At 42.6% G+C, this 25,269-nt stretch overlaps 1 protein-coding gene across 1 annotated transcript; it reads left to right on the top strand.

The window, feature by feature from the left end:
• The first annotated feature begins 598 nt into the window (after positions 1-598).
• Positions 599-24,487, top strand: SLC7A9 (solute carrier family 7 member 9). The gene is made up of 13 exons (XM_057712182.1): positions 599-685; positions 3,030-3,177; positions 3,458-3,700; positions 4,141-4,266; positions 4,502-4,601; positions 5,335-5,379; positions 5,857-5,980; positions 6,828-6,931; positions 14,004-14,100; positions 15,418-15,567; positions 22,239-22,413; positions 24,259-24,372; positions 24,458-24,487. Exons 1-12 carry the CDS (start codon positions 599-601, stop codon positions 24,321-24,323), a joined length of 1,464 nt encoding a protein of 487 aa, XP_057568165.1. The 3' UTR covers positions 24,324-24,372; positions 24,458-24,487.
• The last annotated feature ends 782 nt before the right edge of the window (positions 24,488-25,269 follow it).

Below are 25,269 nucleotides of genomic sequence, written 5' to 3'. Positions count from 1 at the left end.
CCGGGTGATGGAAGCCTGGCTGATCCCCTGGCCAGGGACCTGAGAGGGACTTTATTTGGAGGAAGGGAACTGGGAATGACCACTCACTAGTTCATCCTTGCACTGATTTTCCTCAGCAATGTTCCTTGCATCACTCAATGAAAAAATATCTATCCCGTGGATCCATTGTGTGAGAGGTGCCTTAATTTGGGGAAGTCATTATGAGAAAATCCTTCCTTCCTCAGACTTGACTCCACTAAGTACATTCCAGTATGTTTTAAAATATTTCTTTTTCAAAGCTTTTGAAAAAACGAGGTTGGGCTGTAGGATAACTTTCAGGCACATCACTGCTGAGGGTTAGGACACACAGGATAGGGAAGGGGGCGCGGCGGCACTGGAGGGGTTTGGAAAAGACCTCAGAACCGTGGTTGCCCAGGGTCCGAACAGCAGTCAAAATTTTGCTGGGACTGAGCAAATTTACCCCTAAAGAGCCGACAACTGCACTTTCCCCAAACTGTAGCGAGTCATCAGTTCCCACAATCCAGGGGCAACAGCTGAGCTGAGCCCCCATTTGCATCCTGTCCTCCCTGCAGCCTCGCAGAACTGGCAGGAGGGTAAAATGGAAAAGACAAGCCTGAGAAAAAGGAGAGAGGATGAGAAGTCGATCCAGAGCAGGGAACCCAAGACCACGAATCTCCAAAAGGAGGTAAGGCCGTCCTTGGGGGCAGCCCCTTCCCAGGTCCGGGGCTGGGGAGGGTGCACAGCCAAGTCCCCTGCCCGCCCGCCACATCTGATTGAACAATCCCTGGCGCTCACCGCTTTCCCTCTCGCCAGGGAACTCAGCATATCCTTGTGAGGTTAACGCATGTGTGCTTCTGTGTGCTGGGCGAGCACCTGGAGGGGCCGGTGTTTGCTCAGACCAGTGGCCTCTCCAGGATGGTCAGGGAGGACTTCTGATGTGGGAGTCCCCTCTAGTAGCTGCGGGGGGTGGGTCTGACATGGGTGTGACATAGATGATCCCTCTGCGTTGGACGATAGTAAGGGCTGGACTGGAGGTGGCTGTGGCGTAGAGGGGCCAGAGCACTGGGCCTGGGGGAGGGGGAGCTTTGGCGGGCTGGGGAGTGGAGGCAGAAAAGAGCTCTAAGCCCCACGCTTCGCAGAGCTAGTCCCAGCTGGGTGGTAGCAGCAGGGGCTGGGGATAAGATTCGGGGCTCAGAGGGTGAGGACCAAGGGTCCCAGAGCGGGATCAGGATGGCACCAAGGGCAGGACGAGTGGGCTGGGCTCTGGGCAGAGCCTCTGGGTGCTCCCCCCCGGCAGCAGAGGAGATGGAGGAGGAACCACGGGCTTGACGGGGGGAATGATGTGGCTTGACACGTGTTGGCCTGGGATCTTGAGTCCCCAGGAGTTGGCTGATGGGCAACAACACTGGCTGTGAGAGAAGCACAGCTGAGCAAATCTCCAGCATGTCCTAAACTTGGTTAGGCAGCTTCAGGGCGAATGCAGAGCTCAGCAGAAGGAAGGCTGCTGGGGGGCCCCCGAGGCGTTGGTGAGCCAACCCGGGCCATTAGAGGAGGAGAGCTGAAACGGCAGAGGGAGATGGAAGCCGACATTGTTCCCAGGGACCCCTCCTCCAATTGCGTATCCCTTGGTGGCCGGTCACAGCTGGGCTCTTCCATGTCTTCTGAGAGGGAATCTTAAGCGCAGCCTCTGTCCAGACAGACAAGCAGGTGCATGTTCACCTTCGGCTCCAGAAATCAGGCCAGTGGCTTCAGGGGGCTGACGTTACAAGTAGGGGCCTGAATCAGATTGTTTTCTTCCTTTAAAAATTTTTTTTTCTTGATTTGTGTATAACTTATATACAATGAAATGCACAGATCTTCAGTGTTCAGTTCAAAGTGTTTGGCACATTGGTCACCGCAGAACGTCCGCTCTTGCCCCTTTCCACCCGAGTTCTATCTCTGCAGACTCGTTCCCCCTGTTGCGGAATTTCACAAGAATGGAACCATGCGGGGTGTGTCTGAGCCGGGCCTCATTGGTAGGGAGCACATAGTCTACAAAATGGCATCAGAGAAAGCTCACAGCCCCCAAGTGCTTCTGTCCCTGGAGGCCTTGTTGCTCACCCCCTCACCCCTTCACCCCCACTCCCCTGGCCAGGAGCCCTAAACCCTGACTTCACTCTTAGTTTGGGGGGAGAAGCTCCGTGCGGCTCTGCCCAGCTAAGAGGCGGGTCCCGCGGGCCTTTCTCGCTGGTGATTGTCAGATCGGCCTTTACCACCTGGGCCCCTTTGTCAAGGGTGATGAGGGTTGGCACGTGGAACCCCAGCCGGGCCTATGAACTGCACTGGCTGTGAACCCTGGGCACTAACGGAACCTTTCTGCTCCTCTGTCTTCTCCTCTGTAAATGGGTGTGACAATGCCATACCTGACTGATGAGGCTGTTGTAAGGATTAATTGACTTAATCTATACAAGCAAAGCCCCAGCAGCAACGCCCTGGTCTCTCCTTGCAAGAGCACACGGTGAGAGTAGCACAGACATATATATAGTACCAACTGTTAAATAGATAGCTAGTGGGACGTTGTTGTATAACAAAGTGAGTCCAACTCGAGGATGGAAGATGCCTTAGAGGACTGGGACGGGGAGGTTGGGGGGGACTCGAGGGAGGGTGGGGGGGGAGTTGAGGGAGGGAGGGAATACAGGGATATGTGTATAAAAACAGATGATTGAACTTGGTGTACCCCCCAAAAAAATAAAAAAAAGAAGAAGTGATTCAGGGGCTTCCCTGGTGGTGCAGTGGTTAAGAATCTGCCTGCCAATGCAGGGGACATGGGTTTGATCCCTGGGCCAGGAAGATCCCACATGCTGCGAAGCAACTAAGCCCGTGTGCCACAACTACCAAAAAAAAAAAAAAAAGAGCACACGGTGAAGGTGCCTGGGACGCTTGGGGCTGCCCCGGCCGCGCCCGGAGTGGGGCGGGGGAGGGGCTGCGTCTGGGCCTCTGAGCGGCCAGGCGGCAGCACTGACTCCCCTCTCCCCTCCTCCGCACCCGAGCTGGGCCTGTTCAGTGGCACCTGTATCATCGTGGGCACCATCATCGGCTCCGGGATCTTCATTTCCCCCAAGTCTGTGCTCAGCAACACAGAAGCTGTGGGACCCTGTCTCATCATATGGACGGCTTGTGGGATTCTCGCGACACTGGGTAACAAAGACGCCCCGCCCCGGTGAACTGCCCCTGCGGAATGTGGGCCAGGTTAGCGGAGTTCTGTCTGTGCCCGGCCTCGCTGCTGCCCGGATCCCCTTCAGTGCTTGTGCGCAGATAGGTGTAAATCGGGCTTCACGGGATGTCCAGTGGCCAGAGTTCAGAGCGAGAGGCACCGTGGTGGGCTCCGGGAGCACCGCCCCCACGGGGGCGGAGGACTCCCTCGACCAGGGCAGTGCCTCACGGGGAGCCCGGGGTCCCCTTCCTCTCTGTATTCCAGGCGCTCTCTGCTTCGCGGAGCTTGGCACGATGATCACCAAGTCAGGGGGCGAGTACCCTTACCTGATGGAGGCCTTTGGCCCCATTCCTGCCTACCTCTTTTCCTGGACCAGCCTGTTCGTCATAAAGCCCTCGTCCTTCGCCATCATCTGTCTCAGCTTCTCTGAGTACGTTTGTGCGCCCTTCTACCCGGACTGCAGCCCTCCTCAAGTTGTCGTCAAATTCTTGGCTGCGGCCGCCATCTGTGAGTACCTGGGCGAGACGCTGGGCAGGCGTCAGAGGAGACCTGGCACAGGTGGCATGGGGAGACTCTGCTCCTGCACAGCCAGAAAGAGGCCGAGTGGGCCTGGAGGCACTGGTGAGGAGCAGAGCCGGGTCTAGTCTAGGCCCCGAGCCTGATGCCCTTTGCCGTCCGGTCCCTGCTGTCAGCGAGGGCTGGCTGCCGGCTGTCCCACGGGGCAGTGCTTGGCCGGGGCCTGGCTGCTTCTCCGTTGCTCTCGGTGGGAGGCAGCCCCGGCTGGCATTCAGAGGGGCATTTGATGGATGTGGCAGTGAAGAGGGGAGGCGGGGGAGGGGAATGGCAGTGAGCCTGGGAATGGAAAGGAGACTCTTTCCAGGGCCTTAAGAGAGGAGGGAGATGCTGAGCCCACAGACACAGAGCGATGCCCCCCTCTGACTCCCCAGTGCTCATCACCATGGTGAACGCGCTGAGCGTGCGGCTGGGGAGCTACGTGCAGAACGTGTTCACCGCGGCCAAGATGGTGATCGTGGCCATCATCATCATCAGCGGACTTGTCCTCCTGGCCCAAGGTGACCTTCGGCTGGAGGGGAGGTGGTACCACGCAGCCCCGACCGTCTGCAGATCTTGCTCCTAAGCATATCCTGAGGACAGGAATTCAACAGAAACAGTCTTTAGCTTCCCAATTGTTCAGAGTTTGTTTAATAACCTGAGGTCATTAGTCATCCCCTTCCCTCACATGGAGATGAAGCAAAGTCCCAGTCTGGTCAGCTGACACCAACTGTTCACTGTCTGGCTTAATTATAGGAAATACAAAGAATTTTGAAAATTCTTTTGCGGGCACAAAACTGTCTGTGGGAACCATCAGTCTGGCGTTTTACAATGGCCTCTGGGCGTATGATGGATGGTAAGACACTCCTAAGTGGCACACGTCTGGCTGTGGGTTTCTTTACCCTATCTTACTGAAACTGGATGGAAAGCAGTGACTTCTCCTTTTGGGGGTTTGGTGGGACCCTAACATTTACCTTCACATCTCCCTTTTGTTAAACACCCCACCCCTCATCCTTCTGTTCTCCTCGGACCCGAGACACCGAGGCACCTGCTCCTTTCCTAGTTGCTCAAATGGCACCAGCCCTTGACCCAGTGGCCTGTGAGCCCGCAGTGGGGGGCCCTGTGCCAGAAGCTTCACCAGACACACACAGGCTCAGCTGGATTGGAGGCGGTGAGGGCTGCCAGGCACTGGACAAGGCGAGAATGTTTGGTAGCACTTCTATTCATATTTCAACCTTGCAAATACTAGGTTTAGTCGATGAGATTCTGTTTATGTCCAGTGGCCATCGAGGATGCTGGTCTTTCCCTCATTCAAAGCATCTGCAGGCTTCATTTTCTTTTCAGACAAAGAATCTTCCATTTTTTTTTCAAAACACATCAGGGACTCATTACTCCCAACACACGGTTCCCATGAAAGGCAAAGACTTGCCAACTGAAAGATGTGCAGGTCTTAGTAGACCCACCACCACCAGGGTATTTTCTCTATGATGGAGAAGCTTAAACAAGGCCTACATTTTTTATTTTGTGTTTCATAATCTTAGCAAAGAAAGTCAAAATTATGTTACTCATGTTGCTTTTTTCTTTTTTAGGAATCAACTCAACTATATTACAGAAGAACTTAGAAACCCTTTCAGGTAAGAACGCTGAGTCAGGGCAAGGAGACAGTGGACAAGTGAGCGTGTTTCTCTCCCCCAGCCATAAAGGGGAACTGTTTTCCCCATCACCCATCACCTCCTTCAGACCATGGATGGTTTCCTATGAGCTCATCTCCGGTCGTTAGAGCTTGGTTTTGTTTTGGGTAGTAGAATGGTTGCTGAGAGAAAGGAAGAACTCTCACTTTAGCTTATTTTGCTTTATAACCCATTCAATTTTACTGCCCTGGAGTCTCAGAGAGGGAGAGTTCTTTCTCATTTGAAAATGCCACATGTCCCCGCTGGGGCTCTGCTGTTCCACAAGCCCCCTGCTTCTGGGTGGACCTCAGGAAGGGCAGCTGTGACCCCAGCCCTCCCCAGGGAACAGGTGAAAGGGAGGACTAGACAAGGACAACAGTCTTGGGAGTCCCTCGTGGATGCTCTGGTCTGACTGGGTCCCTGGCTTCCTGCCCCTCCCAGAAACCTGCCCCTGGCCATCATCATTGGGATCCCGCTGGTGACAGGGTGCTACATCCTCATGAACGTGTCCTACTTCACTGTGATGTCGGCCACTGAGCTCCTGCAGTCCCAGGCAGTGGCCGTGGTGAGTGCCCAGGGTCTGCGAGGGAGGATGCCTGGTCTGTGGGAAGGGGGAGGCAAGGGATAGATGTGTAAGCTGAAGGGCCCTCACAGGGAGGGAAGAAGCATCTAGGAGACCAGACACCGGGAGGGTGAGCAGGTTAGAGCAGCACCAGAGACCCAGCTGAGGTTCCAGGTGGCTGGCAGGAGGCAGGTCCTACTTTCCCAGCACACCTCAACTGCCCCCAGGGGCAGGCATGTAGTGTAGCTGCATCAGGGCTGGACTTCACCAGGGGTGCGGCTTCCACAGTCAAGTGTGAGGGAGAGCAAGCGCGGGGGGCGGGGGGCGGGTCATTGAAGGAGGGAGTTATACTAACCAATTGTGGAATTCAAGCTGGGTGGGGAAGGAAGCAAGGGCAGAGGGATGGGATGTGGGATGGGGGAAAGGTAGGTGGCAGCCACGTGCTGGAGGAGGCCTACGGAGTTGGGGAGGGACAGGAAATGAAACTAAAAACAGACAATGAGATGGCAAGGATGGGGAGTGTGGAGAGATGCAGGCTTGGTGATGGGGCCACTGACCAGAGAACCGGAGGCTCAGGTGGGAGGAAGACCGGGTCATTCCGACGGAGCGAGAGGCGGGGGCGTCAGAGGATGACGAGGCACTGAGAATTATGCCAGGGAGCGGGTGGAGAAGAGAGCTCCGTCACCATCTGCAGAGGAGATCGTTTCCTACCTGCTGGCACTCCACAGTTCCTCTGGGAGGAGACGTCCAGGAGCCCACCTCAGCGGGGCGCTGGGAGGGTGCAGCTGCTGGCGGGGGCCAGTGGCTTCTGGGGGCGCACGGCCTCAAGACGCACCCACTTCTCTCGCAGACCTTTGGTGACCGCGTCCTCTACCCCGCCTCGTGGGTCGTTCCACTCTTCGTGGCGTTTTCAACCATCGGCGCCGCTAACGGGTCGTGCTTTACTGCGGGCAGGTAGGGCCAGGCCCCCACCCCGGGGCGGAGCGCGCACAGGGCCTTGGCATCCGCAGGAGCCAGAATCCGGGTGATGGAGTGGAAAGCGTGCAGACCGGCTCGTGGCGCGGGCGGGGCTGGGCGACCCTGGTGAGCGAGGTTTACCAGCGGGAGTTTTCACCGAAAGAGCATTCTTGAACATCGTCTCATGTTAGTAGACACGCAGTCTAGACCAGGTATTGGTACACTTAAAGGGCAGATAGTGTAAACCTGTCACGCTCTGTCTTTGCAATAGGAAAGCCAACAGCCTCGGTTAGGGGCCACTAAAACCTTATTTACATAAACAGGCAGTTTGCCAGCCCCTGCCCAGCCTCTGGCCCTTACTTGGTCTAGAGACAGCTGCTTTGGAATCCACCTTACGATGTGGCGTAATTTCACATCACCTCCACTCACGGGGTGGGTGGGGGTGGTCTTCATAAACCCTGCAGCGGGGAACACTCGTGAACTTTGCCCAGCTGTGTATCCCTGACGTCTGATGTTACTGTATTGTACTCCGAGCGTGTGAGCTTTAGGATAGTACTTCTTTGGAAGTTTTAAGACTTCCCTTGTGGCTTACTGCCATTTTTATAAGTGTTCCCATGTCTTGGAAATAATGTGTATTCTATTAACGTCTACGTTTTTATGTTATCATTAAGCTTGTACATTGACTGTTCAAATCTTAAGCTCTCACAGTGGATTTGTCAAGTTTTGCCTCCTGTGTTTCACAGCCTCCTGTTTTTTTAAAAATTTATTGAGGTGTAGTTGATTGACAATATTTTATGTTTCAGGTGTACAACATAGTGACTCACAGTATTTAAAGATTATACTCCACTTATAGTTATTATAAAATGTTGCCTCTATTCCCTGTGCTGCACAATAAGTTTATCCTTGTAGCTTATTTTATACATAGTCGTTTGTACATCTTAAACCCCTCCCCACTGGTAACCACTAGTTTGTTCTCTATATTTGTGAGTCTGTTTCTTTTGTGTTATATTCACTAGTTTATTTTTTTAGATTCCACATATAAGTGGCAATGTACAGTATTGGTCTTTCTCTGTATGACTTATTTCACTAAGCATAATATCAGTTCCTACCCTCCAGGTACATCCACATTGTTGCAAATAGAAAAAATTTCATTCTATTTTTATGGCTGAGTAGTATTCCATTATATATATATATCTCTCACCTTCTTTATCTGTTCATCTGTTTATGGACACTTAGGTAGCGTCCATATCTTGGCTATTGTAAATAATGCTGCTATGAACACTGGAGTGCATGTATCTTTTTGAATTAAGTGTTTTTGTTTTCTTCGGATATATACCCAGGGGTGGAATTGCTGGGTCATACTTTTTCCCATAGTGCCTGCACCAATTTAAATTCCCAGCAGCAGTGTACAAGAGTTCCCTTTTCTCCACATCCTCGCCAACATTTGTTATTTGTTATCTTTTTGATGATAGCCATTCTGACAAGTGTGAGGTGATATCTCATTGTGGTTTTGATTTGCATTTCTCTGGTGATTAGTGATGTTAAGCATCTTTTCATGTGACTTTTGGCCATCTGTATGTCTTCTTTATAAAAATAACTATTCAGTTATTCTGCCCATTTTTTAATTGGACTGTTTGTTTTTATGATGTTGAGTTGTATGAGTTATTTATATATTTTGGATATTAACCCTTTATCAGACATATGATTTGCAAGTATTTTCTCCCATTTTGTAGGTTGCCTTTTCATTTCATTGATGTTTTCTTTTGCTCTGCAGAAGCTTTTTAGTTTGATGTAGTCCCACTTGTTTATTTTTGCTTTTGTTTCTTTTTCCTTAGGGGACAGGTCCAAAAAGATATTGCTACAATTTATGTCAAAGAGTGTTCTGCCTATGTTGTCTTCTAGGAGTTTTATGGTTTCTGGTCTTACATTTAGGTCTTTAATCCATTTTGAGTCTTTGTATATGGTATGAGAAAATGTTCTAATTTCATTCTTTTACATGTAGCTGTCCAGTTTTCCCAGCACCACTTATTGAAGAGACTGTCTTTTCTCCCTTGCATATTCTTGCCTCCTTTGTTGTAAATTAATTGACCATAAGTATGTGGATTTATTTCTGGACACTCTATTCTGGTCCATTGATCTGTGTGTCTGTTTTTGTGCCAGTACCGTACTGTTTTGATAACTGTAGCTTTGTAGTATAATGTAAAGCCAAGGAGTGTGATATCTCCAGCTCTGTTCTTCTTTCTGAAGATTGTTTTGGCTATTTGGGGTCTTTTGTGTTTCCATACAAATTTTAAAATTATTTGTTCTAGTTCTGTGAAAAATGCCATTGGCATTTTGATAGGGATTGCATTGAATCTGTAAGATTGCTGGGGTAGGATGGTCATTTTAACAATATTAATTCTTCCAATCCATGAATATGGTATATCTTTCCATCTGTCAGTGTTTTATTCAATTTCTTTCATCTGTGTCTTACAGTTTTCTGAGTACAGGTCTTTTACCTCCTTAGGTAAGTTGATTCCTAGGTATGTTATTATTATTTTTTTAAATGCAATTGTAAATGCTGTTGTTTCCTTAATTTCTTTGTCTGATAGTTTGTTGTTAGTGTATAGAAGTGCAAGAGATTTATGTACGTTAATTTTGTATCTTGTAACTTTACCAAATTCATCAGTGAACTCCAGTAGTTTTTTGTAATATATTTAGGATTTCTATGTATAGTATCATATTGTCTACAGTGACAGTTACTTCTTCCTTTTCAATTTGGATTCCTTTTATGTCTTTTTTTTTTCTTTCTTTCTTTCTTTTTTTTTTGGTCTGACTGCAGTCACTAGGACTTCTAATACTATGTTGAATAAAAGTGGTGAGAGTGGGCATTCTTGTCTTGCTCCTGATCTTAGAGGAAATGTTTTCAGCTTTTCACCATTGAGTATGACATTAGCTGTGGGCTTATCATATATTGGCCTTTATTATGTTGAGTTACGTCCCCTCTATACCCACTTTCTGAAGAGTTTTTTTTTTTATCATAAGTGGATGTTGAATTTTCTCAAAAGCTTTTTCTGCATCTATTGAGATAATCGTATGGTTTTTATTCTTCAATTTGTTGATGTGATGAATCATACTGATTGATTTGCAGATACTGAACCATCCTTGCATTCCTGGGGTAAATCCCACTTGATCATGGTGTATGATCTTTTTAAAGTGTTGCTAAATTCAGTTTGCTTATATTTTAAGGATTTTTGCATCTATGTTCATTAGTGATATTGGCCTGTAATTTTCTTGTTTTGTGATAGCTTTGGTTTTGGTATCAGGGCGATTCTGGCCTCATAGGACGAGTTCAGAAGTGTTCCTCTGCATTTTTGGGACTTGTTTGAGAATGATAGGTATTAGCTCTTCTCTAAATGTTTGGTAGAATTTACTTGTGAAGCCATCTGGTCCTGGACTTTTCTTTTTTGGGAGTTTTCAAATTACTGATTCAATTTCATTACTGGTAATTGGTCTGTTCATATTTTATATTTCCTCCTGATTCAGTCATAGGAGATTGTACATTTCTAGGAATTTGTTGATTTGTACTTGATTGCCCATCTTATTGGCATGTAGCTGTTCATAGTAATCTCTTATGATCCTTTATATTTCTGTGGTGTCACTTATAAGTTTTCCTTTTTCAATTCTGATGATATTGATTTGGGCCGTTTTATTCTTGATGAGTCTGACTAAAGGCTTATTGATTTTATCTTTTCAAACAACTAGCTCTTAATTTCATTGATCTTTTCTATTTTTTAAGTCTCTATTTCATTTATTTCTGCTCTGATATTTATGATTTTTTCCCTTCTACTAACTTTGGGTTTTGTTTGTTCCTCTAGTCCTTTTAGGTGTAAGATTAAGTTGTCTGAGAGTCTTTTCATTCCCTGAGGTAGGCTCTTATCGCTATAAACTTCCCTCTTAGGAGTGTTTTTGCTGCATCCCATAGATTTTGGATCATTGTGTTTGTTTTCATTTATCTCCAGGTATTTTTTTATTTCCTCTTTGATTTTTTTAGTGATCCATTGGTTGGTTGTTGTTTTTTTTTTCCATTGGTTGTTTAGTAGCATATTGTTTAGCCTCCATGTTTGTGTTTTTGCAGTTTTTATCTTATAGTTGATCTGTCTCATAGCATTGTGGTCAGAAAAGATGCTATGATTTCAATTTTCTTAAATTTACCAATGCTTGTTTTGTGGCCTAGCATATGATTTCTCCTGCAGAATGTTCCATGTGCACTTGAAAAGAATGTGTACTGTGCTGTTTGGGGATGGAATGTTCTGTATATGGTAAGTCCATCTGGTCTATTGTGTCATTTAAGGCCAGTGTTTCCTTATTGATTTTCTGTCTGGATGATCTGTCCATTGATGTAAGTAGGGGTGTTAAAGTCCCCTACTATTATTGTGTTACTGTCACTCTTCTTTTATGTCTCTTAATATTTGTTTTATATATCTAGGTGTTCCTATGTTTGAGTGCACATATATTTACAATTGTTATATCTTCTTGGATCTATCCCTTGATTGTTATGTAATGTCCTTGTCTCTTGTAACAGTCTTTATTTTAAAGGCCAGCTTGTCTAAGTATTGTGACCCAGGTTTGTTTTGATTTCCGTTTGCATGGAATACCTTTTTCTATCTACTCACTTCCAAAATACATATATAGTTACATGTGTACATGATGTTTTAAGTTGATGATCTCTTAATCTCAAATGCATTTAACAACTCTGCATTTGTACCTTCCTCCCCTTACGATTACTGTTGTGGTTTTTTGGTAGGTTTTATTTTGGCTGCATTGGGGTCTTCATTGCTGCACACAGGCTTTCTCTAGTTGAAGTGAGTGGGGGCTACTCTTTGTGGTGTGCGAGCTTCTCAGTGTGGTGACTTATTGCAGAGCACAGGCTCTAGGCACATGTGCTTCAGTAGTTGCAGCATGCAAGCTCAGTAGTTGTGGCACACAGGCCCTAGAGTGCATGGGCTTCAGTAGTTGTGGCCCTTGGGGTCCACAGGTGTGGCTTGTGGGCTCTAGAATGCAAGCTCAGTAGTTGTGGCACACAGGTTTAGTTGCTCCAAGGCACGTGGGATCTTCATGGACTAGGGATTGAATCTGTGTCCCCTATGTTGGCAGGTGGATTCTTAACCACTGTGCCACTAGGGAAGTCTCACAATTACTGTTTTTGACAATGTGTTTTACATCTAATTGTTTTGTGTATTCTTTAACTGCTTATTGTGGATATAGATGATTGTCTTTTAACCTTCCTACTAGCTTTATACATGGTTGATTTTCTACCTTTACTGTGTATTTGCAAGGGCTCTGTTTTTCATATCTTCTTGGTAGACTGTTCTCTTTTTCAGTAGGTATGCTCTTTTTGCCTTGAATTCTATTCTATCTGATCTTGATATTGCTGAATTAGCCATTTTTCAGGCTGCTACTTTTGGTAACATATCCCATCCCTTTTATTGTCTACTTCTTAGTGTCATGGGCTCTGACTTCTGTCTCTTATAAAAACCCAACCTGAGTCTCCAGCTGGGCAAGTGGAATCTGTTCACATTTGACTGATTACTGCTAGATTAATTTCTAACATATTCCTTTGTGCTTTTTTGGCTTAAAAAAATCTTACCCTGATTTATTAACCATCAAATTTCCTTTATTCCTTTTTTTTTTTTTTTTTGTTCTGCTGATGTGGATGGAAATTTCTATTCTTTTAGCAATTACCTTTAAAATTTAATATGAATACCTAGTAGAGTCTATCAGTATCTCAAATCTCTTCTTTCTCTTGCAAGAGCTCTCCCTTTCATATCACCTAGTGTATCACCTACACCTTGTTTATAAACCCAACCAACCCTCCAAAAAATGTCCATCGTGACAAAAATAAAAAAATCTGATACTTACATACCAAATGTGCTTTACTGCTGTTTCCTTAACGTTGCTTCCTCAATCAACTCCTTCTCAGTTTAATGTCCTCTTTTGTTGGAGTAGACTTTTTAATAGTTTCTAACAAGGACTGAAGAACTGTAAATTCATTATTTATCTAAAAATGTATTTTGCTAATAGTCTTGAATGATATTTCAGCTATGCAGAAGTCTAAGCTATGCAGAAAAATCAATTTCTCTCATCACTTTGAAAGTGTTATTTCCCATGAAATGGCTATTGTTCTGATTGTCCTAGTTTTGTAGTTAATTTTTTAAATTCGGTACCTTAAAAAAGTTTTTCCCTTCCACTATAATGTTTATATCTCGGTATGTTTCATTTGTCTAGAACAGGGTTCAGTTTGAAGACTCGTTTTTTGATTGTGTAAAGGCTCTCTGCTCTTCTTTAAATTTATCTTACCCCACTCAATATATCTGAGCTACTTCCTATGTTTCTTCTCTTAATTTCCTGCCTACATTTTCCATTTCTTTATGGTTCATATTCAGTCTAGCTTTTACTTTTTTCACTTGTATTTATCTGTTGTTGATTAAAATTTTACTTACAGTGACTTTGTTTCCTTAGGAATCCCGTTTAGCTTGCCTTCTCTTTTTATTTACCATTTTAGACATAACCTTTTAGCAGGAGTTCAGGTGGGGTGTGGGGGGGCACGGGCAATTCAGCCACTTGTTTGCATCTGCTGACTCACCCTTAATTTTCTGATTGTTTAAAAATACTGCATTTGGATTTAGGAAGTGCAAGGCACGTCTGTGTTGGCCTTTGTCAGGTGCACCAAGCACTGGGGTCCATAGGCTCTGGTTTAGTTTTTATGTTTGTTTTTTGCATAAATTTCAGGACTCAGATCAGGTATCTCCTCCTTGAAAGGGCTTCCCCAACCTTCCACTCCACCTGCCCCCATCCCCCTAGCTGACTCCACTGCACCAGGATGCATTCCTCTAAGATGCATTTAATCACCTCATATTCTTCTGCAAAACTCAGTCATCTCAAGAGGCTGGACTCCTACCTGAAAACACTAGGGTCATAACTCAGTCTGTTTCTCTGTGGTCTCAGAAGTGATGCTCAGGACACACTTGCTCAGTGATGGTACAGCAGACTTCATTCTCAACTGACTTCCTTATTACTGCCCTTTCAGACTTGTTTTCGTTGCAGGCCGGGAAGGCCACATGCTTAAAGTGCTCTCTTACGTTAGTGTCAAACGCCTCACTCCAGCCCCTGCCATCATCTTTCATGTAAGTATGAATTCTGCCATGAAAACACCAGCTTAAGGCAGAGGGTCCCTCAGTTTGGATGATGAAGTAAACCCGATCACTAAACTCAGTGATTTTCTTTTCTTTTTTAATAAATTTACTTATTTAGTTTTTTATTGGCTGTGTTGGGTCTTCATTGCTGCACACGGGCTTTCTCTAGTTGCAGTGAGCAGGAGCTACTCTTCATTGTGGTGCATGGGCTCCTCATTGCAGTGGCTTCTTTTGTTGTGGAGGACAGGCTCTAGACACGTGGGCTTCAGTAGTTGCAGCTCATGGGCTCTAGAGCACAGGCTCAATAGTTGTGGCACATGGGCTTAGTTGCTCCGTGGCATGCGGTATCTTCCTGGAGCAGGGACTGAACCCATGTCCCATGCATTGGGAGGTGGATTCTTAACCACCATGCCACCTAGGAAGTCCCACTCAGTGATTTTCAAATGACCCACATTCCCCCAGTCCTCAGGTATATAAATAGTTATATTAAAAAGTTCAAAACAATTCAAATAATTTACCCAACTTCTGCTCCTTGTTCCGAATTTATCCACGAAAGACACAGTTCAAACCTTCCAAGCTTGTACCCTCTACACTTCTTACGTGCACATTTGTACGTTCTGGGTCCATGGTAACAAACTGTACAAAAACCTACTAGCTTACAGGGAAGGAGAATAAGGCATTTTATGAGGTGGCTAATGACAACAGCTTCTCATTATGGCCCAATAATTCAGAAGTCCTTTGACATATTCTGATTGAAATTTCTCAGGAAGGGATAGTCCTTGGTTGTATGCAACTGTTTTGGGCACATCCTAGCCTCAGGGCCAGACTCTTCCTCCCACCCCTAGAGGAGAGCCCTTATTCTATCAACCTACTTCCTTTGAAGATGAGAAAACAGACCCAGAACTACAAGGCCCTTGGAATTACAAGTCCAGGACCGTGCAGCTAATGCAAGTCAAGACCACACCTAGACAGCCTGGGTTTTATAGTGTAGGGCCCTTTCCCCCAGTGAAAACTCTGTGGAAGGAAAATTCATAATTAGGAATCTGGTGCAATATACATACACATTTTGTTTTTCCCCTGCTTAAAAGAGCTCCAAATTTTCCAAGTCCTTTCCATCACGTCTCAAAGAGAAGAGCTGTCATAGCACCAGTCTGGTTTAACCTCAAATATAATGGGATACATAGGAGATTTCTTTCACATTAAAATGTTTATCCATAGAAAAGAACTGTTTCTTCTGTCTTTTGTGAAGTGATAAGGATAATGTTTTCATGTACTAATGACCTAAGAATTCCTTCTTCTTTCTCCTAGAGTATCATAGCAACCATTTATATCATCCCTGGTGACATAAACTCATTAGTCAATTACTTCAGTTTTGCTGCATGGCTGTTTTATGGCTGGACAATCTCTGGACTAATTGTGATGAGGTTTACGAGGAAAGAACTGAAAAGGCCAATCAAGGTAGGTTTAGTTCCCCAAATGTCACAAGTGGCTTTGATTTCCTGAAATGAACTAGGTAGAGGTAACTATTTTAAATTCTAGGAGCATGTTTTCTATTCAACCGGACTCTTCTCTTGAATGTCATACTTTAGAGTGGAGTTTGCTCTTCATTGAGTATTACAGATTATGATTCAGTCAGCCATCTCACTATTAATTTATTAAAGTTATCAACAATACCTGTGACCTGTCTCTCTTACCAAAGTGAGATGTCCAGTTCTGATAGTTCCAGAACCTCTCACATGTATATTTTTGGCGACTGATGGGGACTTTTGATTCTGGCCCAGACCCATTCCTGGGGATGCAACCACTAACAGTCCAGGTTTGCAGTCTGTTTTGGGGTCCTTCCCACCTCCCTCCACGGCTGGTGTGGGTCCATATACCAATAAGAAGAACATATTTTATTTTGCTTATGTTATAGGATTTTTGGCTTGTTTTTTGTTTTTTTAAAAAAACCTGTGCTATTGATTCCTACGATAACAAGTGCAGATGTAAGAAAAAGATAGGCAAAAAGAGGGCTTCAGCGACTAGAGCAAGAATAAAGATAATGTCTTTAGCTTTGGAATTTTGTTTCATAAATCTGGTTAAAAGTCTTTCTTGCACAGTAGCTTGACTATCACTGAAGTCAGTGAAGTCAGTGGAGGAGTGGAGCAGCCTGCTGGGATCAGGAAGTTCCACCTCAATCAGGGCATCAAGCAGGCAAAATCATGACATAGCATAGATTTTTAATCTGTGCAAAATCTCTCAAACAGAAATAAAAAGGATTCAAGAGAAAATAACTAAGTAAGGAGACAGGAAAAAAAAAAAAAAAGAGATCAACACATTATAACTGGAGTCCCTGAAGAAGAAAATGAAAGTAATACAATTCTTAAAAGCTATGATTCAAGAAACATTTCCTGAAGTGGGAGGGAAAGTGGTGGGGGAGGGGGAAACTTGAACCAACACACAGAAAGGCATGCAATATAACTGGGAAATCTGAACTAGAATGGACAACAAAGAAATACATTCTGATAAAATTATGGATTTAAAAAAAAAAATGCTTTGGGTATATCCACTTCCCCTTTCCTGTCCTCCTCCACCCCAATTCGCTTATAAAGGAAAGGAAGTAATACAGGCATCAGACTTCTCATCAGCTACACTTCATTCCATAAGACAGTGGGCAACTTATTTAAGATATTCAAGGAAAGAAAATGTCAAATATTTCATATCCAGTCAAATTGACCTTGAAGAATAAAACTCCCAATGAAAGAACTCAAAGCACATATATTGTTACAAGTCCTTCCTTCCTAAGGAATCGCTAAAGGATGAGCTTTAGAAATCGAAACGTCATTGGCATAAGGTGAATATGTTTAATTAAAGAACTAAGACTAAATGATGGGAGATAAAGATAGCAAAACAGTATATAGATATTAAGCACTGAGAACATAATACAACAAAAATGGAAGAGAAAGCATATGAAAGTATGCCAGTTAAGGAAAGTATGTCAGAGAAACTGCCTTAGGATATTATTTAAAATAGATGCTGGGGGGGAGAAAGAAGAAATCCTAGCTTATTTCATTACTGCTTATTATAGACAATATCTAAAAAAAGAGGAGACAAAGGTATTATGCCTACTATTTGTAATGGTAACTCTCAGAATAAAAACAGTGTTTATAGATAGATATACCCAAAACACACACACAAACACATCCACGAAACCGTATCATAAAAGAACCTATATATAAAGACTCGAATAGGGAAACAAATGAGAATGTCTTCCTGATTGACATTTTCTCAGTAGAATGCTTATTAGGGTTTTTTGTTGTTACTGTTGTTTTTTGCTTGTTAGTTTTTAACATCCCCAAACTTTATAGAGTCTATGAATCTCTTAATACTCTTTTTTCTAGTTCATAGTTATATGGGGAAAAAATGAATATTTACATTCCCAAAATGCAATACAATATTTTTAATACATGTGTGAGAAATGTTTCGAATGGCATTCCAAATCCAACACAAGTCACAACCATGTGCAGGCATACTGGAATGTGAGGCGCATGTGTCTCAGATGCTGAGAAACATGTTACTGCATTAAAGGTAACCACTTACTAACAAGCATACTAACTGGTCACCAGGAAGTTATTTTAAAGCAGTTTACTTCCAGGTATAACACACGTTGGAGATATATGTATATGCATTTACTGTCTTTCTGTTATATCTGAAAAACACTGTTTAGAAGTTTGGGGTTTCATATGATACATGGTAATTTTTCCCACTTAAAGGAAGTAAGCTCTGGTGAGAGTTTTCCCACAGAAAGGGCAGAAAACTGACAGTAAGTAGGAGATAGTTTATATAGAAATATGAAGCAATATGGAGATTAAAATGATCAGCTGTATGAATAAACTGGCTTACTCAGTTTAAATGATTTTAGATCAGCCATTAAAAGAAAAAAAATTTCAGGCAGGTTTACAAGGCTGTGAAAAATTAAAAATAAAAAGATAGGCAAAGAAAAATCAAGCAAATGAAAACACACAGAAAACAGGGGTTTTGATCTTATCAGACAAGCACTCAGGCCCAAAACACAAGACAAAGACCACTCAGTAATGCTAATGGCTAGAATTCACAATAAAGAGAGAACAGTTATGAAAACTTCTTCACCACACCACACAGTAATTACTTTTACGAAATAAACTATAAGGAAATACAAGGAGAAACAGATACACACACTAGTAGGAGACTTTAAAACATCTCCCTGAAAACAAGACAGATCCAGGCACATCACTAGTAAAAGTGACTGAAGGTCAGAAAATATAACAAGGTACAGCTCAGAGAGTCGTATCAAATTCTGAATCCCCAAAATAGCAAATACACCTTTTCAAATGCATATGGGACAGGTCTGAACATTGACAATCTTTAATGCCACAAAGAAAAATCCCGATTAAAAACTCAGAAATGATACAGATCACATTCTCTGTCTATAATGCAATAAAACAGGAAATTAATTTTAAAAATTAAACTTTTCAGTCCAAAAGGAAATAGGAAATGAAAGTACATAAATTCCTGAAAATAACAATAATGAAAACAAGACATAATCTATGATCAGTGCTTTAAGGAAGTTCCACTACATTACTTACATCAATAAAAATGAAAACAAATTAAATAGGCAACTCAAAAAGCAAGAGAAAGAACAACAAAGGAAACCAAAAGAATGTACAAGGAATGAATAAACATAGAGAAAGAACTTAAGGTTCTTAACTGGATTATCTGATTTTTAGAATTTCATCATGAATTTGGATTCTCCTGGGGTTAGTTTTAATAAACTGTATTTTCCTAGAAAACTGTCCATTTCATCTATGTGTTTGAATTTATTTGTATAGAGTTGTAAAAAATAGTTTATGATTTAAAAAAAAAACTTCCTATGTTCTGGAGATTCTTTCTCCATTTTTGTTTCTTATTTGTGTGTTTATGCTTTCTTTTCTTTTTTTTTAGGGTAAGCTACAGGTTGTTTTAGTGATTTTTCAAATTATTTTTATGGACTATAACCCTGATACCAAACCTTGCAAAGATAGCACAAAAAAGGGGAAAAGAGAAAAATCACAGACTAATCTCCCTTTTGAATACTGATATAAACACTTTAAATAAAACAGTTTAACAAATAGAATCCAATTACATTAAAAACATATCATGACTAAGTCAAGTCTGTGCTAGGGTGGTTAAAGATGAGAATGAATTGGATTTAATTCATGGGGGATAGAATTCATCATATTACTATACCTATGGTGAAAACCCCTATAATCTCCTCCCATAGTTACCAAAAACCACCAGGTAAAATTCAACTACATTACTGATAAAAACACAAATAGGAATTTGTAACCTTTTCCTTGGCATGATCCCCTACACAAACATGCCCTATGGCAAAAAGCAATTTTAACTAAGATAACACTAGAGAGATCTCTGCTAAAGTGAAGCCAAGAATGCCTTCCTTCTGTTTCTGTTATCAGTTAACAGTTCTCAAGATATCAGCAAGGCAATTAGACAAGGGAAAGCAATGTGGAGCATGAGGATTAGAAAGACTTTCAAAACCTTTCTCCTTTCAAAGGAAATAAAATTGTACATCTGGAAAACCCAAAAGGATCAAAGAAAACACTATAAGAAAATAAAATGAAGCAATATGACATAATATTAACACACTGAAATCAATAGCCTTTATTTATAAAAATTATACCCAATTAAAAGATGAGAGAGAACAATTCATCCCCAAACTGAAAAACACCTAGCCATAAACTTAACAAAAGGTTAGATTTCTCAGTAGAAAAATATAATTCTCTTGAAAGACAGAAAAGGTAACTTGAACAAATGGAAATCCATCATGTTCTTGGATAGGGAAACTCAGCATCATTAATTTAGACATTTAATGCAACTGCAATAAAAAACACCATCTAATTCTTTTTCTGGAGTTAGATGAGTTGATAATAAAGTTCATATTGAAGAACTAACTAGCAAGAATAGCCAGGGAAAACCTAAAAACTGAGAAAAATATTAAAATGTAGATTTTAAAATTGATATATCGTGCTGATGCACAATGTGTAAATTGCTTTGTAATTCAAGAGTGAAGAAACCCTTTCCTATGACTCAAAATGAAGAAATAATTTTTTAAAAAGGGGCAACCATACACCCCCCCCAAATAAAAATGCATGCATTCAAAAAAAGAGAAGAAAGCTGAAAACACATACACATAACATATTGGGGGAAATACCTGCAACAATATCACAAAAAAGGATTAGTATGCCTGATTTAAAATTGAGATGGGAGTTACTAACAATTGAAATTGACAAAAGATATAAATGGACACAAGACATAAAAAGACAATTCAATGAAAAAATGCAATGACACTTAAACATGAAATAAATGAACCCCAGCAAACTCAATTTTTTTCTAATAAGAGAATACACACCCAAATTCTAACAAGATACCATTTCTTGCCTATCAGATGGGCAGAAATTCCAACGTTTGGCTGTGTTCCATGAGGGAGGCTATGGGGAAACAGCCTTCTCAAATACTGCTAGTGCAATACAAATGGTATGGCCACTACGGAGGGAAACCTGGCAATATCCACCAAAACTATATATGCATTTACCTCTTGACCCAGCCATCCCACTTTGAGGTAATCCATCCCAAAGTGAAGTTGACAAAAATATAAAATATACACAAGGTTATTTATTGTAGCATTAATCAGTAATAGCAAAAGAGTCAACATAACCCAAATGTCAATTAATGGGAGACGGACTGAATAAGTTTTGGTACGTCCACAAAGTAGAGTGGTATGCAGCAGTAAAAAATGGATGAGTAATTTTATACAGTACTGTGACTATTTCTGGCATATATTAATGGAAAAGAGCAAGGTGCAAACTGTGTTTTATGCATTTGCTACCTTTTATGTAAGAGTAGTAGAAGAGGAACATGTGTATGTACGTTTGTGCATATACGTGTTTATTCTCAAAAAGAAATAATGGAAGAATAAAGGAAAAACAAAGAAAACATTTTAATATTAAAAAATTAAACAAATAAAAAAGGAAAAAAGCGAAGCCCTAAAAACTGAAAGCAAATGGACATAAAGAAACCTCACTCTATAACAAGTAGATGACATAACCACACAGAGAGCAAAATTATTAGAACTGATATTAAAGTACAGGACTTTGAATGTATCTCCCTTGTGGCTTATACTCTGCAGTTAAAAAGAAATGCAAAAAAACCTTAAACTTCATACTACTACTTATAGTGGTAGTACTGGTATAGTTATTTTGAAGATTATTATAGGCACATTGTAGGACAAATGAAATAAGTAATTACATGAAAGCCATTAAGATTTTCAGAAGCATAAGGAAAGAAGACATAAAGTCTAAAGTAAGGGATAAAATGCAGTCTTACATTTGAGTTGGAACTATAAATTTCTGAACTTTTTTCCCTTCTTGAAAAAAAATTTTTTTCTCTGTCCTTGTAAGAGAACACTGAGAACTCCAATCACCCAGATTATGGTTTCTAAATGCCATTTCCTACCAAAAGGAAACAGCTCCCTGGAGAAATGGGTGAATCCAGATCTGCTGAGACTGGATTCCTCTGCAGACCCTGAACCCACTGGGTGACTTCAGGGATTCAGAAGTTTGGCAATCAGACCTTAAATGCCTCATGATGTGTTACAAAAGGAAACAGCACTGCTCCAGCTACAAAGTAGTCTTGGTTCCAGATCTAACTACGGGTTTATAGGAAACAAGCAGGACAGAGGGGCAGGTTATCAGGCAAAGCTAGAATGAAGACACTGTATAGGGTAAAACACCCAATTTCTACAACAAGTTAATGACAGATAAAGACAGGTGGGAACAAGCAGGTTAAAAACAAAGTCCTCATCAGTTAGAGATGTAGAACTGCTGCATATTTTACAGGTAAAATGACATGATGGCATTTTCTTTATATTCTAGGAAAAAGAAAAAAGATGAGGTAAGGTTGGCAATTTTACTTACAGATGATTGAAACTGGAGGAAGGGTACACGGAGTTCACTGTATTCTTCTTTTTCTATAAGTGTTTTGTTCTGAATGAAATTTTTCAAAAAGGAAATGAATGCACATGGCCAAATCATGACATCACGTTGTTTTGCCTACAGGTGCCCATTTTCATCCCCATCTTGGTGACTCTTTTATCCGTGTTTTTGGTTTTGGCCCCAATCATCAGCAAACCTGCTTGGGAGTATCTCTACTGTGTGTTATTTATGCTGAGCGGCCTTATATTTTATTTCCTTTTTGTCCACTATAAGTTTGGATGGGCTCAGAAGATCTCAAGTAAGTACCAACCGAGGGACTGCTGCTTTGCTGTTAGTGAAGCAAGACAGGCACGACATCCTGTAGCCTCATCTGTCCCGATTCTACCAGGACTTTCTTATCACAGGATCTCACGCAGCTAACAAACTTCATCTCCTCTTTGGGAGGATGCATGATCAGTTCCCCTCAGTGTGACGCCTCAGGGGTCCTGTGGCCTCTCCCTTTGTTCCCATCATTTCCTATAAGAAGCAGGAAAAGAAAGCACCATTTTTTTTTTCCTCTTTTCTTCTTTTACATGTAACATACACATAACATAAATCTTAACCATTTTTAGGTGTACAGGTCAGTAGTGACAACACACAGTCACACTATTGTGCATCCCACCTCCAGAGCTCTGCCTTCTTGTGCCTGATACACAGACATCATCTGGGAGGCTGAGCAGCATCCCAGAGACACCCAAAAAGTGAGAGCTGGGACGAGGGCCTGAGCTGCCCAATGCCAAGGCCACAGCTGTTACTTTTCACTCAGCAGTACTGGTTCTTTGTATATTTTAGCACAGCTGTTTAAAAGTTTAGCTACATTAGCCATGTTCATTTTGAAAAAGAAAGCAGTGATGGCAGAGTACATCAGAGGGCCCTGAAGTACACTCAAGAGTGTGTTATATTCTACACACCATAGCCAACGGCAGGGAACTCCATTCACAAAGGCCTGCCAGGCTCCTGAGCCCCCTCACCAGGACAACAGTGATCTGCGCCTTGCCTGGTCTCCCTCACCCTGAACTGTGAGCTCCCAGAGGGTAGGAATTGGGCTGTGCACAATGTAACCCTCAATCTAACAACTGCCACTTAATATCTGAGTAGATGTGATTAAAAATCTGCCTCTTCCTTTCCCCTTCAGCTCGTCTCAACAGGGAAGTACGATCATTCCTCGGGCACTGCTATGTGGTTTTTTATTGATATACATACAATTAAGGGAGATATACAAGGGAGCAAAGAGCAAAACCCACCTGGAAGGTGGGGAAGCTGGCCCTGAGACTCCACTCAGACTGAGCCTCCTGCTCCCTCTTCCTCCACGTCCCCACCTGTGGAATCTGGTACCACCTCTCACCTGACAGGGGTGTTCTAAGCAGGAGAGAATCTTTTCATGTTCATTCACAAAGTGAAACCAAAACCTAAATATGGCTTTATTATTTCCCAAGGACTTTCCTCCTTTCTTGAAATAGCTCCCCCTACCCCTAACCTCTTTACGCTGATCTAGGCCCTAGGCTGAGAGAGGATGCACTACTATAGAAAGGAAAGAAAAGGTATTACTAACTGAAAAACAGCCTCTTTTCCCCATGCTTCTGAAAATGGACTTGCATTCGATCATACTGACAGAGAATCCAGCCAGGATAACTTACAACCTAAAGGCCCCAAATATGTCTTATTTCTTAGCTTTAGAATATTTAGCCAAGTTGTTCCCTACAAAAACAGATAAGAAGTTAAAATTAAGACGGTAAAAAGAATGAACAACCTGTATTTTAAATAAGATGCAGACTTCGTGACTTCAGACTAAACATTCAACCCTTGGTCAGTGGTAGTTAAATATACACATATAACTGAGTCATTCACATTTTTCCTATAAATGGTTTGGTGGCTGTAAAATATTTAGTAGGTTCCTAATGCTTTAATGGGAAATAACTTATGTCTAAAGAACCACCACAGCTCCCAGGATGGGTCTGCCCACTTCTACCCACCTGTGTCCCCTGAGCGCGGGCTCCAACAGGGGACACACTGCCAAGGAGTAATAACAGCATCACTGCCCACTGATAAGCGAGGTGAAGCTAATTTTTAACTATAGTTTTCTAACTGCACTTTTCCCCTCCAGAGCCACTCACCATGCACCTTCAGATGCTGATGGAAGTCGTCCCCCCAGAGAAAGCTCCAGAGTAACAAGCTCAGCCTCCTGTGGCCAAGTCCAAGCTGTGATGAATTTATTTTTGTAAGCAATATTTGTGGTTGTTTCTTCTTGATGTTTTTCTTAAGAAAAAAATGTACTCACATGTGTATGATACTGTTATTTTTAGCTATCCTTAATCCCTGGGGTGCACACCTGCTGCAGTTAGCAGGCAAGGATGTAACCCAGCAGAAGGCTGGTGGCCAGGAAGGGCCGAGTCAGAACCACCACCACCGCACGGTGACTCCTGAACAAGGGGCACATCACACCTACTTCAGTAAAGGGAATTCTTTAAACTCAGTGACCAATGAGGTGCATATATATGTATGAGTGTATACACAGATATATTTTAAATATAAAATTCATGAAACTTTTGCTTTGATTGGCATAGATTTTTAAAATACTACCATACAAATGCTTTACCACCTACCCCCACCCCTTCCCGTATTTCACCTGGGATGCATGTGGCAGGTTTGTCCCAGGCTGGGTGGAAAGGCTCCCGGTGCGAAGCTGACCATCCAGAACCACTCACAGCCTGCGGCCACGAGAGCTCAGCTTCACAGGCTCCCGGACAACCTCCACTGGCCCTCTACTCAAACCACAAAGTGTGGGGTATAAAATTCTAAGTGCATTTGGCACTCAGGGATTTTCCTGACAAAACATGGTCTAAAAAAATGGAAAAAGTAACATTTCTGTGAAAACACTGCAATTTTATTGATATATTGCAAAAGAGCTTCACACCAAAATTGACTATGTGAGCAATTTTAGAAGAATAGCGATGAAAGTACTTTTACCATGCATTTCAGAAATTTCCCCCAAACGTGAAATCAGTACATATTAATAGTAGAGAAATGAAAAAAGAAATTAGTAACTGCTAACATTTCACAAGCCTTATAATCTTATAAAATGTTATTTAGAACTTCAAATAGTAAACGTAAATGC

This window comes from Hippopotamus amphibius, chromosome 16 (genome assembly GCF_030028045.1).
Source record: "Hippopotamus amphibius kiboko isolate mHipAmp2 chromosome 16, mHipAmp2.hap2, whole genome shotgun sequence".
In the NCBI taxonomy this organism is placed as follows: domain Eukaryota; kingdom Metazoa; phylum Chordata; class Mammalia; order Artiodactyla; family Hippopotamidae; genus Hippopotamus; species Hippopotamus amphibius.
The sequence above is the reverse complement of the archived record's forward strand: the minus strand, read 5'-3'. Positions and strand labels throughout refer to the sequence as shown.